The sequence below is a fragment of the Photinus pyralis genome, unplaced genomic scaffold, assembly GCF_008802855.1.
Source record: "Photinus pyralis isolate 1611_PpyrPB1 unplaced genomic scaffold, Ppyr1.3 Ppyr1.4_LG1, whole genome shotgun sequence".
Classification (NCBI taxonomy): Eukaryota; Metazoa; Arthropoda; class Insecta; order Coleoptera; family Lampyridae; genus Photinus; species Photinus pyralis.
In genome coordinates this window covers 43,969,619-43,982,111 of record NW_022170249.1, presented here as the reverse complement: position 1 = coordinate 43,982,111, position 12,493 = coordinate 43,969,619, and the positions used below count along the sequence as shown (strand labels likewise).

General features: G+C 35.3%; 2 protein-coding genes across 3 annotated transcripts; both read left to right on the top strand.

Moving 5' to 3' along the window:
- Window positions 1-800: 800 nt before the first annotated feature.
- Window positions 801-2,594, top strand: LOC116182303 (guanine deaminase-like). The gene is made up of 7 exons (XM_031502830.1): window positions 801-1,064; window positions 1,115-1,369; window positions 1,420-1,638; window positions 1,692-1,799; window positions 1,853-2,120; window positions 2,180-2,326; window positions 2,378-2,594. The coding sequence occupies exons 1-7, from the start codon at window positions 957-959 to the stop codon at window positions 2,575-2,577; spliced, it is 1,305 nt and encodes a 434-aa protein (XP_031358690.1). The 5' UTR covers window positions 801-956; the 3' UTR covers window positions 2,578-2,594.
- A 2,552-nt stretch (window positions 2,595-5,146) lies between these two features.
- On the top strand, window positions 5,147-8,531 carry LOC116159040 (guanine deaminase-like). 2 transcript variants are annotated; one of them, XM_031471931.1, is made up of 9 exons: window positions 5,147-5,220; window positions 6,774-6,896; window positions 6,951-7,214; window positions 7,266-7,484; window positions 7,535-7,642; window positions 7,696-7,788; window positions 7,832-7,997; window positions 8,047-8,193; window positions 8,246-8,531. In XM_031471931.1, the coding sequence occupies exons 2-9, from the start codon at window positions 6,792-6,794 to the stop codon at window positions 8,443-8,445; spliced, it is 1,302 nt and encodes a 433-aa protein (XP_031327791.1). In that variant the 5' UTR covers window positions 5,147-5,220; window positions 6,774-6,791; the 3' UTR covers window positions 8,446-8,531. The 2 variants fall into 2 exon arrangements, with proteins under 2 accessions (XP_031327791.1, XP_031327789.1); XM_031471929.1 differs by lacking the exon at window positions 5,147-5,220 and adding an exon at window positions 5,453-5,574.
- Window positions 8,532-12,493: the final 3,962 nt, after the last annotated feature.

Here is a 12,493-nt window from a genome sequence, read left to right as displayed (position 1 = left end):
CATGTTGGACCCTACTAGATTCCTCCCTGCGGAAGAGTTTTGTCTCTCGATAAGTTTCCTGATGGTGACCGTTTCATCCGGAAGCACGTATGACAGCGCCATCACCTTGGTTGCCCCAAGGCACATTCGGCCACAATGACACCCTGTGGATTCCAGCAGAACCCTGTCAGCTGAAGGACCCCCCCCCCCCCCCCGCTCGCCTTGCTAACTATTGCATTCAATGCACCCATAATGCACTTCGAATGAGGCTCAGTGTTGTCCACCGGAACAATGGCCACCCTGAGCCCTTCGAAGTGAACCACAGACGACGCTTTCTATGTAAACTTTTACATTGACCTTTGCTCTTGGGACCCCAAATTCAATAGTTCTTACCATGTTTACACAACCGAAGACCTTCCGTTCAAGAGTTATCGTTCGCACAGGTGGTTGAACAATATATAACTTTGGCGACCTGTCGTCTTTTTGCTCCAAATTCATAAAGAGTTCCGACTTAGATCAAGAGGAACCTAAATACCAATTTTCAGTACCCTTAAGAACTTCCGTTCGAGAGTTATCGCGCGCACAAGCGGACGGGCAGCCTTTGACTTTCAAGAAAGATTAAATTTAAATTGTTATGCTGCATTAAATTTACAGAAACTTATGCTATCTCCCACTAATAATGCCAAAGTAATCAACAGTAACGGCGATAAAAACGAACCTATAAAGCTTTCATAGAGGTAGGTACCTGTTTAATTTTGGTCGTGTTTTCATTTCATTGAATCAGAATTTCAATAAATTTATTGACATGGGATTTAACGATAATACCTAATCGAGTCGGTTAAAGGTCAAAAAGATTCTAAAAGAAATGAGAGATTATTGCGGTCAGTCACATTCACTTTAGTTTCCGCCACAAAATCGTATTCGGTCGTTTTCCAACTTTAAATGAGATAGCTGAGTATTTCTAAAAAAACAGGCCTATGGCGTTTTCCACTGATGTCATATTTGTGGGAAACATTATCCATTGTGATAAACCTTTCAACGTGCGCGTTCTCGAAAAAGGTTTTATTGCTGTTAGGGATGGAAAGGTAATACATACTTTAATTGCTTAACACCTTCATATTATGTGCGTTTTTAGATAGCTTCCATCGACTGTTTCGAAAAATTAGAAAACTACAGGAAAACAGCGAAAAATGTATCTACGATACAGTTAAAAAATTCACAAATTCTGATTCCAGGTTTAATTGATACCCACATACACGCTTTCCAATACCCTATTATAGGTATTGGAATGAACGTTTCACTTTTTTCTTGGTTGGATGAGCATATTGATAAGCTGGAACAGAAATTCAGAGACTTGGAATATGCAAAGAAAGTGTTCGATGCCATTGTGGTAAGAAAAAATTCAGTATAATATTGTATTGGGTATGCTTCTTCTGTTAGAAAAAATTATTGTCTTATGGAACAACAACAGCATGTTATAACGCTACGACCTGGACGGATGCAACTTTAGTCCTAGTCGATTCCGCCATTAAGTACGGGCAAAGAGCGTTGGTTGGTAAAGTTAACGTGACTGTGGGCATGCCTGGACATTTAGTTGAAACACTTGAAGAATCTATTAGAGACACTAAACGATTAATTAACGAAATAGCGAAAAGAAAGGTAAAATTTTTCATTTCTTTATCTCTTAATAATTAAAGTTTGAAATTTTACAGACTGAACTGGTGCAACCGATAATTACGCCAGGGTCCGCGTTGAATGTGACCACGAAAGACATACCGTTTTTTGTAGAATTGGCGAAAAAGTATAATTTAAATATACAGGTAAAGCTATAGCATTACTTATACAACTAATGTCTAACAAGTCAATTCTGTAGGCACACATGAATGAGACTATAGACGGAATAAAACAGTTGGAAAGCAGGCCAGGAGATGTTCACAAAAATTTTACACATACACATGAAATTCTCACCGAGAAAAGCCTTTTTGCACACTGCGTTCATATGACAAAAGAAGAGATACAAAAATTGGCCGACAGTGGATCAGCTATTGCTCATTGTCCAGATTCAAACTTTAACCTACTATCGGGAATTTGCGACGTGCGCGCTTTTATTGAAGCTGGCGTCAAAGTTGGATTGGGAACAGGTGTCTTTTAAATAACGCTCTCTCACACCTTTTGCTATAGTATGACCGCAACGTTTCAGATGTATCTGCGGGATGTTCGTTGTCAATAATGAACGCCATGCGCTATGCCATAACGGCTTCGACCGCACTTTCGTTCTCTAAAAAAGGGTACAAACCACTCAACTATTTCGACGCTTTTTATTTGGCAACCCTTGGAGGAGCTAAAGGTAACATAAATGAATGATTTTGTGTGTCAGTAACCAACAATCCAATTTCAGCATTGTCCATGGATGACAAGATTGGGAATTTTGAAGTAGGCAAAGAGTTTGATGCTTTGATTGTTGATTTAGATGTCCAGAATGGGCCAGTTGATATTTTTGGAGAGCATACGGCACTGGAGTTGTTTCAGAAATTTATTTTCACAGGTGATGATCGTAATGTAACCGCGGTATATGTAGCTGGAAACAAGGTTAAATAAAGCATATTTACTAATTAGCTAATGGTTACATTTATCAATAAGTGTCGGCAACCAGTATACATGTTTAATAAAAAATACATGCGTGGGCGATAATGATATTTATTATCGTCTTATCCTTGACCAAATTACTGCCTGATGATCATTGTCATATACAATGGTTTAAAATTTGGAAAATGGGGAAGCTATGAAATATTATTGATACATTGAACGAATTCCGGTAATAATTCTTGGGGACCACCTACATTAACTTGATTATGTTGGAATGATTCAAGAAATTTGATAGGCTCATCCTCAAAAATGATCCAATGAAATTCGTTAATTTTTTTCAGTCACTGAACTGAGGTTGGACCCAGTGGCGTAGCTATCGGGGTAGTAGGGGTTGCAATTGCTACCCGGCGCCAAGTACCGAAAGGCGCCGCGGTTAGTCTCGTTTATTGGTTTATTTATTATATTACTTACATTTACATCGCGGTTGGGATTAATCAGAGTAGCAAAAATTCAACAAAAATAATCTTACAAGATTTAAATTTAATTATCTAACTGTGATACAGTAACCTGTAAGCTTATGTATAAAAGAAAGACCTTTATTTAACATAAAGGCCTATTGTATCTCGAAACTTGAAAATATCACATTTCAACTAAATGAAGTCATGCGAGGTGCACGTGCAAGGATGCGATGCGAAGCATTGAACGTTATCATTATTGCCCTGCACCTGCATGTGTATGCGTACTAAAATAAATTGCTAAAATCTTTATTTTTTATTTTTGGAGAAAGGCGCATTAATTGTTTTGCTACCCGGCGCATCGTACTCTAGCGACGCCACTGGTTGGACCATTATGACACAACCGGCGCCCAGGGAAATATTAACAAAATTTAAAAATCAACATTCAGATTTTCCGCAGTATTCAACGGTAGGTATATCTCTGGTGAATCATAAAGAAAATAAGGGGAAAATAAGCCCTTTTGACGGGATATGTTAATAATTTATGAAGGGGCACCGAACAGACTTCAACATTCTTTTAAAAATGTTAGAAGGGTTTAACCCTTTTTTGAAGTTTATGCGCAGTCTTAAGATAGGAGTGCATTTTTCACTGTTACGGCAAATGCATAGAAGCTTTTTAATGATAAGAATATAGAACAAAAAATAATTTCGTCCTTAAACGGGCTGTTCTAGTGGAGTGGAGGGGAGGAATTCATGTGACACCACGTGACACACTAAAATAAGAGGTGTGAGATCTGGCGACCTGGATGGTTACTTCATTGATCCTCTTCGCCCAATCCACTTACTCTCTCCAAGTATTGTCTCTCAGCTAGACCGCATAGTGTAGGGGCACACCATCTTGCTGCAGTCACAGATCATTTCTATTTGGGAACGACTGATTTGATTAATGATATAGTTGAATAGAGGATTAAAATGCCTTCCAAATAATGTATCACAAGCCCATATTTCTTATTTAAAAATTTAGGTGTAGCCACCCTTACTTTAAGCGCGTGGGGAAGGCCCTTTTTCACTCCCATTGATAACTTAGCTTAAAGATTCAATTTTAGTTTGATTCATAATAAAAAATGTCAAAATCGTTATTTGTAGATCGATTTCCGTAGGACAACGTCCAAACTCCAAAGGATACCCAAGAAGTAAATTTTTCGCGTTTTGTATGACCATACACAATTTATCAAAACATGTTAAAATTGCGACAACTTCGGGATATTTTTTAAACTTTCCCTTGTCTGTTTTTAAAGGAATTCTAAAGTGCACCTCGTAATGAAACATCTACCAAGAATACATTGCAGTTTAGCGGCGACATATCAATGTGATTAAAAATGATGATTTGGGGGCGGGAGCCATCGTACATGATTGTGACGAACTGCGGTAGTCCGCGGACAATCGGGCTATTCTTAAGCGTGGTAGCTATTTGGCATGATTATTTTCTGAAGAGATATTAAATCACGCAACAAATTTTGACACATTTTTAACCGCGGTAAAATTTTGACGTTGCCAAATAATCGCTGAAATGGGGAAAATAGCCACAGCAATTCTAATTATTTTACTACATGAAGGAAATAATCAATGAAAGTTGGATTCGGATTCGGGTTCGATTCCAGGTCCCGTAACAAAACACCTTCGGCAATTTTTCGGTCATACTGAAGAAGACCGCATACGGTGAAAATCTATGTACTATGTCCGTTTGTGGTGTTTGGCGAACATTAAATTTCTTTGGGATTTTTGATTTAAGGTGTTTGTAAAATCGTTTTTAAAATTTTTGTCACGTGTATTTATGAACCCTGTCAATTTTAGATGCTCTTATAAATTTGCCCAACCCGAGTCGTTATTAATAAATTGAAAATTTTAAAAAAGTCTTGAAAAGTCGTGAAAATAAAGCAATTACTTACGTTCTCTTTGAAATCTAGTTATTGTGCCATTTTGAAGTCATTTTCAGTGACGAATAGTGTGGTCAGTATTTTGATAAGTAGTGTGGGGCTGTAGTCAGCGAACAATATTGGTATATTGTTAATTCATTTTTTATTCAATGATTGTTATGTATTAAAGTTTTCATTTTGTTGTTATACCTTATACCTTTTAGGAAAAGTGTTTATAAATGAAAAAGTAATGGTCGTAGCAAGATTTGCACATATAAATTTAGGTATGATGATTTTGATGACCTTTGGCTTACCAAACAGGCTTGATTAAAAGACATAAAATTTAGAGAAAATTAAACAAAAATTCGGAAAAACAACGTGCCACATTCTAGGCGAACTAATTAATATTGGAATGAATAATCTAAATTTCCTTGGATATAGTGATATTAATTTGCACTTATCAGAATTCCTACGTTCATTCGCGGAAGTAAAGCAAGGTCACCATTTCTCAAAGGTCAGCTTTTCATTTCGCACTCGGAAACATCTACAAATCGTTATTTCGTTGATATTATTGTGATATGCAACGTGGTTGGCATAATATGTGCTTGTGATAAATGCTTCATAAGGCAATTTGTCTGGTACGTATGTAAGCTGTGTAACATACATTAATTTAATAATCATTTAAACGTTACCGCGTATTGTCAAACTGATAGGCAAACCGCATTGACTGTCGCTCAGATGTTCACATTCCAAACAGATTGTAAAATTCAAACATTGCACCATTGTTTATTCATTTATAAAATGATTGCATCGTGGATAATATCGGTGGAAACATCTGTATTCATAATATACTAAAGCATAACATTCAATCTCTTATCGGTTTCTCTAATCTTAAAATACAGTAAATGGCTGGTCTTTAGTGATCCTGTAGAGAGTAGGTGACAGATGGCGCAATGTATACGATTCTACATCTTTTCCAGATAATGTAAGCTACTTTTCAGAAAGCTGCAAATGAAATTCAGATGAATTGATTTATTAAAAAAAAATTCAATTGAATAGAATTTCAGAAACCGTGAAATCTAATTCAGATTAGTCAGTTGAATTTTCCAAAGCATCAATTGTGTGTAAAATATACAACAAACATCGTTTCGAAAAGAGAAAACGTCAATTGTAATTTTGACTGAATTTCAATCGCGATTTAGGTATTACATTTTGGATTAATATTGCATAATCAAATAAATGAATTACAATTCATACATTCCGTGTTGCTGTTGCTACTTGGTATTTGAATTCCTATTGCTATATTTTGAATTTTATGTACTAACTTAAATGTTGAATTGCAATTGTTAATTATTCTAGCTTATTGTTCATGCTGTCCGTGTCTACCTTTATTGTGAAGTTTGTACGTATGTATATTATTTTCTAAATAATCGCTTGATAAAAGTTGATCTGATTCGAGTAGTTCATGAATCTGGTGAAAAGAATTTCAAATTTGAGTTTACAACTTTTCCATGATTTCCTTCTCTTGGAAATAACTTTATTCTATTTCTATTATGTAAGTCTGCGTGCCTATTCAAAATTTAATATGGTCACATTTTAATGAATTCTTAAAATACTGGCTTTACTTGCATTGTGGAGACTTTTACCTTTTTTAAGATGGAAAGGTACAGGCATGGCCTTACTCTTATTAGGCCATGGGTACAGGTACCCCTTTAAATGCGCACCTCTCCCCGGGTTCGCTAGGTACTCAATCGTTTACGTGGCAATTTGCATATATGCATGCAATTTTTGCTATTGCTAATTACTTCTACGATTCTTATGGGAAATAATGTTTAAGACGCGGTGATACTTAAAAATGGCCGAGACTCTTCAATTATTTGTCGGGAACATTGTTCACTGCGAAAAGCCGTATGAAGTGTCAAGTCTTGAAAAAGGTTTTGTAGCTCTTAAAGGCAACAAGGTTTGTGAATTATTATGTTATTATTGTATTAATTCAAAATTAGGGTACTTGCAGATAGTTTCCGTCGGCGATGCAACGAGCTTAGCGAATTTCAGGGCTACAATAGAAGTGAAGTATAATATCTTGGAGTACATTCTAAAGGACTCGCAGGTTTTGATACCCGGTTTAATAGACACGCATGTTCATGCGTGCCAGTACTCAAATGTTGGTTTGGGTATGGACCTAAAAGTAGTCCCGTGGTTATGGGAGCATACTTTTCCACTTGAATTGAAATGTAAAGATATAGAATACTCGAGAAGATGTTACGACGCAGTCGTGGTAAATGTGTCTCGTTCGAATTCGTTAATAGTACACTGTTCCATGTTACAGAAGAAAGCATTAGATTATGGTACCACAACCGCCTCATACAATGCAGCAATTTACACGGATTCAGCGTTAGTGCTAGCCGATTCTGTTATTAAGCATGGCCAAAGGGCACTTGTTGGCAAAGTTAACCATACTAGACAAGGTCCAGACTACTACGTTGAAACACATAAGGAATTCATAGATGAAACGAGAAGATTCATTGAAGAAATTCAGAAGAAAAAGGTATAGAAATCTAGTAAAATAAAGAAGTAGGGAATAGGCATTACTTTTAGAGTAGTTTAGTGCAAGCTATAATTACACCAAGATCTCCAACATGCTCGGATTTAGAGAATATGGAATTACTTATTGGATTAGGAAAGGAATTTGGTTTAAGAGTGCAGGTAACGTATTTGATTGGGCGACTAGGGAAAAAGGTTTAAAAGAACCAATTTAGACTCACTTAAAAGAAAGCTTGGAGGGATTCAAGGTTTTCACAACCCCGCCTGTCAAGAACCCGAATTGCAAAACTAAAATATTTCCTAAAAAGGTAAGTTACGTATTTCGCATTCGTGACTGACGGAAGCGTATAGACTATCTATGCCCATTGTGTTCACCTGAGCGAGGAAGAAATACAAGCACTAGTTAATAGCGAGTCAACCGTTTCACACTGTCCAAACTCCAATGTTAATCTTCGATCGGGAATTTGTGATGTGCGGGCGTTGATAAAAGCTGGTATACACGTTGGATTGGGGACAGGTGAACCGATTCAACATTTATGTCTTGTTTTAACGCTTTAATGTTTAAGATGTATCTGGCGGTTGTTCACTATCATTAATGAATGCGATGAGATATGCTGTGGCATGTTCGAATTTTCTCTCATTTGGAAAAGACAATTACGAACCAATAGGCTGGCGCGATGCATTCTACATGGCAACGCTAGGTGGTGCAAAAGGTAACTGGACAAAACTTTAGATTAACAGTTTGTAAGAGTTTGATTTACAAAGTGCTAGATCTGGATAAGGAAATTGGAAATTTTGAAGTGGGCAAGGAGTTTGATGCGGTAATTATCGATATGAATGTTAAGGATGGCCCGATAGACTACCTTGAAGATTGTTCCGCTTTAGAAACGTTACAAAAATTCATATACGCAGGCGATGACCGTAATGTAGTATCTGTGTACGTCGCAGGAAGAAAAGTTAAATAGACTTTTTTACGTGTAAAGAACAAACTACCTTACTACCTATAACGTACGTTTATTAAAAAAAATATGATATTTTGCTCCCACCTTCAGTTCATTTGGTTGTTCTTTACTCTGTAATTCATTCATTCATTGCCTTTATTAATTTAAACAGACGGAGTTTTAGCAGAGGGTGCTTTACCAATGCATCCATGTTTGAAAGAATACATTCAAATTCAAACTAATTTCGAATACCTTTCTTTTTATAATTTAGAAACGTTAAGGAAACTAAATTGAATCAATGGTCAGAGGAAAAATATGCAATGATCACTATGTAGTGTCAATACGAAAGATTCTGTACAAAGAAACGATTCGTACAGTAGCTACCCTTAAAGTTAAAATATAAAATTGCATTTGGTGCTTAATCGGCCATAGAAGAGCACATCATTTTTTTCTAAGAAGGCATTTGGTAATTATGTGAAATATAAAGATTTCTATTTTTGGAGAATGACAAATCATTGAAACGAGATTTAAAGATCGCTGTCTGTATATAGTTTCATACTGCAGTCGGCGTTCAGTTTTGTTTGTGTAGTATTGGATCTCTCTTCTAGGTGGCGCAAATAATTCAATCTGAGCAAAAATAAAAGCAAAGATTGTCTTTGATAAAAAATACTTTACATAAAATTTTAATATTTCAAGATTGCCTGTTTTTAGCTGATTTGGCATAGACTTGTATTTTGTGTCACCTCCACTAAACTAAAAATACAATAGGTAATGAAGTCAAAATCAAATTCACCTCGAGATTCACGAATTTAAAAATTACTCTCACTTGGCGAGTAGTAGGGCCCATTTATGGAGTGGCCGCATTGTTTATGTACTCGAATACCGTAAAAAGAGCTGACCGCAGCGACAGTAAAAAGGAACTATCTGCCCGAAATTGTTTTCTGTGCAACCTATCCAACATTTAACCACAGGCGGTGCATAGAGATAATGCTTAGTATAGGATGTTCGCCACATATTCCGTATTAACACAAAATTTTGCTCTTCTTTCACATCTTCGCACCCCATATTGCTGCAGCGGGTGGGATTTATTGCTTTAGCAGTCCCGAAAGTATACTTTAATACTTTATCGCCTTCAAAATTAAACAATTCTTATTTCTCGTCGCATATAGTGGTGAGAACTTTTTTGTTTGAAAAAAACCTGTTCCATTACTTTAAACGAGTGATTAACAAATTTAAAATAAGATATGAAAAACAAGATTGTTTGATGACTTTCGGAAACAGAATGGGTTAAATTTCCTACGAGGAGTGATGCAAGAGCGTTGCCGCTTTAATGATATAATTTAATGTGCATGTCTTCAGCAGTACTCACTACTTGGGTGGTCTGAGGCAAATTGGTAAAGTTGTTCAAGCGATTTGCGAACTTATATATGATGCAATTAGTACTTCATTCTCGTTTGGTCGACCTAAGTAGCATTAATTCCTCGTAATAACAGAAAAAGTTCTCTAAGATAAATGTGTAATCTATTATTTTCATCGGTACACAGTGGAAGAATTTCGCATTATTGAGAAATTAAGGTTGTAATATACTGCAATTTTAAGGAATTAAATGAATGCTCTCGCCATAAATATATAATTATAGTTTCTTCTCCGCAACACATCACTGTAGGGTAGTGATACCAAACATTAACGCCACCCAAACAATATTCAAACAAAATTTACCAGGAAAATGAATGATTTGCGTTTGATCAATTCACTTGCTCGTCTGAGAGGAACAGTGCAAAAAAATAAGACAGAATGATTAGTTTGAAGAGAAAACATAATTACACAGTCGATCGCCACAGCTGTTTATAACAGAACGCTTTATAAATGAAACAAATTGGACACATTGTAACTATATACAAAACGTTCATAAAAAATTATAACGATCTCATAAATTATTATAAGAATTATTAATTGTTATTATTCATAGAAAGCTTAAGATAAAAATTGACTAGTTTATATCCTAGACCACCAGCTTTGAGCTTTCATTGCATTCTAATAGTCCTTAATCCGATGCTTACCGACGGATTTAATTTGTGATCGGAATAAGGTACAGTATGCTTGCTAACTTTAAAGGGCGAAATCTCACAATCGGCTAGGCCGATTTTATTAAAATTTGGGGTACTTGTCAATTGATGATGTATGCTAAATTTTTTTACTGTAAGGACTTTTAAGGTTCAACTTTACAGGTGTATAACTAGTTTATATTTCAACATCAATGAAAAGTCATACCTACTCATATGCCATAGAAAAATTTTGGCGTAATTGGAGAGCCTTAAAAAATGCCAGAGCAGCTATTATTGAATAAGACAACCTTATCTTTATTCTACCTCATGCTATTTACTTACTTTTTTAAATTAAGCAACTTTTTACTTACCGAAGAACATACCAAATAGCTTACAATTTTAATATGTGCATAACACATGGCCTATAGCGAACTATCTATTCATAGGTAGGTACAGTATACTTGCTCAATCAACAATAGTAATTATAATGAATGTAAATTAATTCATTGGTTAATAAAAATAAAAATTTCATACCTGATTATCATAGGTGATAATACAATTTTTAATTTTGTTTTCTTCATACACGCGCCTATACCTTTTTAAGGTGTAGCATTTGTTCGAAATTATGTAAAAACTACGATACAACTTCTACCATGACCACAATAATACCAGCCTGATTAATTTTATTTATTTATTTATTTATTTATTATCTAGGAACTATGATTTACTACTTCTCTAATTAAATTGCTAAACCGTTTGGAGTTGGAAGAGCTTACTATTATTTTTGGGAGTCCTTATTTCCGAATATTTGTTCTACTTATCGACATTTTTTGAATTTTGTATTTTCATGTGTTCCTTCTTTCATCAAACAGTTCAATCAAATGAGCCGAAAGGGCCCATATTTATGCAAATGCAGATTTGGACACTAATGATGATCACGAAGCCCTGCAAAATTTTAACATCACAGTTATATAACATGAGTGGAACAAGTTATGTAAAAGTCTTACAATTTCGGAAAGCAAGATGCAAGCGAACCTTCTGTTACAATAAAGCTTGACTGCGTGTATCACTACTGATAAAGTAAATGTACTACTTGAAAATAAGCATAATTTTAATATGAAAATTTCTACCTGAAGGCTGCCTTATTAGATATAGCATTTTACCATATATGATTTGGTACAACAATTATACGGGGTGGCTTATTTATCATGCACAGCATTAGAATCTAGGATCGGATCTCTCTTGCACTTCTCGTATTTAAATATGTTGTTTGTGTGTGCCAATCACCTGCAGGAGAAGTAGCCCATCTATCTATCAATTCACAGGGAAACAAAGTAGATGACGTCATATCTCAAACTGTGGACCCCCTGTATAAAATTTGATTAGCGCAGTTTAAAATACTAATAGAAGTGTAAAAGAATATTTCCGAAAAAAACCGTCGTTAATTTTTTTGTGTAAAACTTAAAGGTACCTAAATCTAAGTTCAAATGCTATTCTGTATACCAGGTGTTCGTGAGAAAACTTTAAATGCAGGTATATCTGGTGTTTTAAAAGATATATGTATTTTTTGTTACAATGTGCTTTAGTTCTTTCGACATTTGTTTACATTTTTTTACATAGAGATACCAAAAAAACAACGCTCTTTCAGAATATGTCAAAAAATACAGGGCGTCATTTAAATTTTTAGATCGGAGGTGGTTGGGGGCGGCGAATATCACGTTGGGTTTTTTGTGTTTGACAGATCAAGGAATGTTATGTCAATACACTCATTTTGCCTGATCACAAGTTACACTATGTGTAGTAATGTATATCTAACTCCACAAACGTAAATAATTAAATTTGGTGCACCATATTCCTATTTAATTATACCCACTACCCAAGTACCTGCGTTCACCAACTCTTATTAGAGTATGTAATAAAATTACTATTCCGAAATTATTTCCGCTCAGGAGAATAGGACTTCTTTATCGCGGTTTTAAATCAATTTTTTTAAATTAAAAATAGATTATCTTTTACAAAATTGAGTT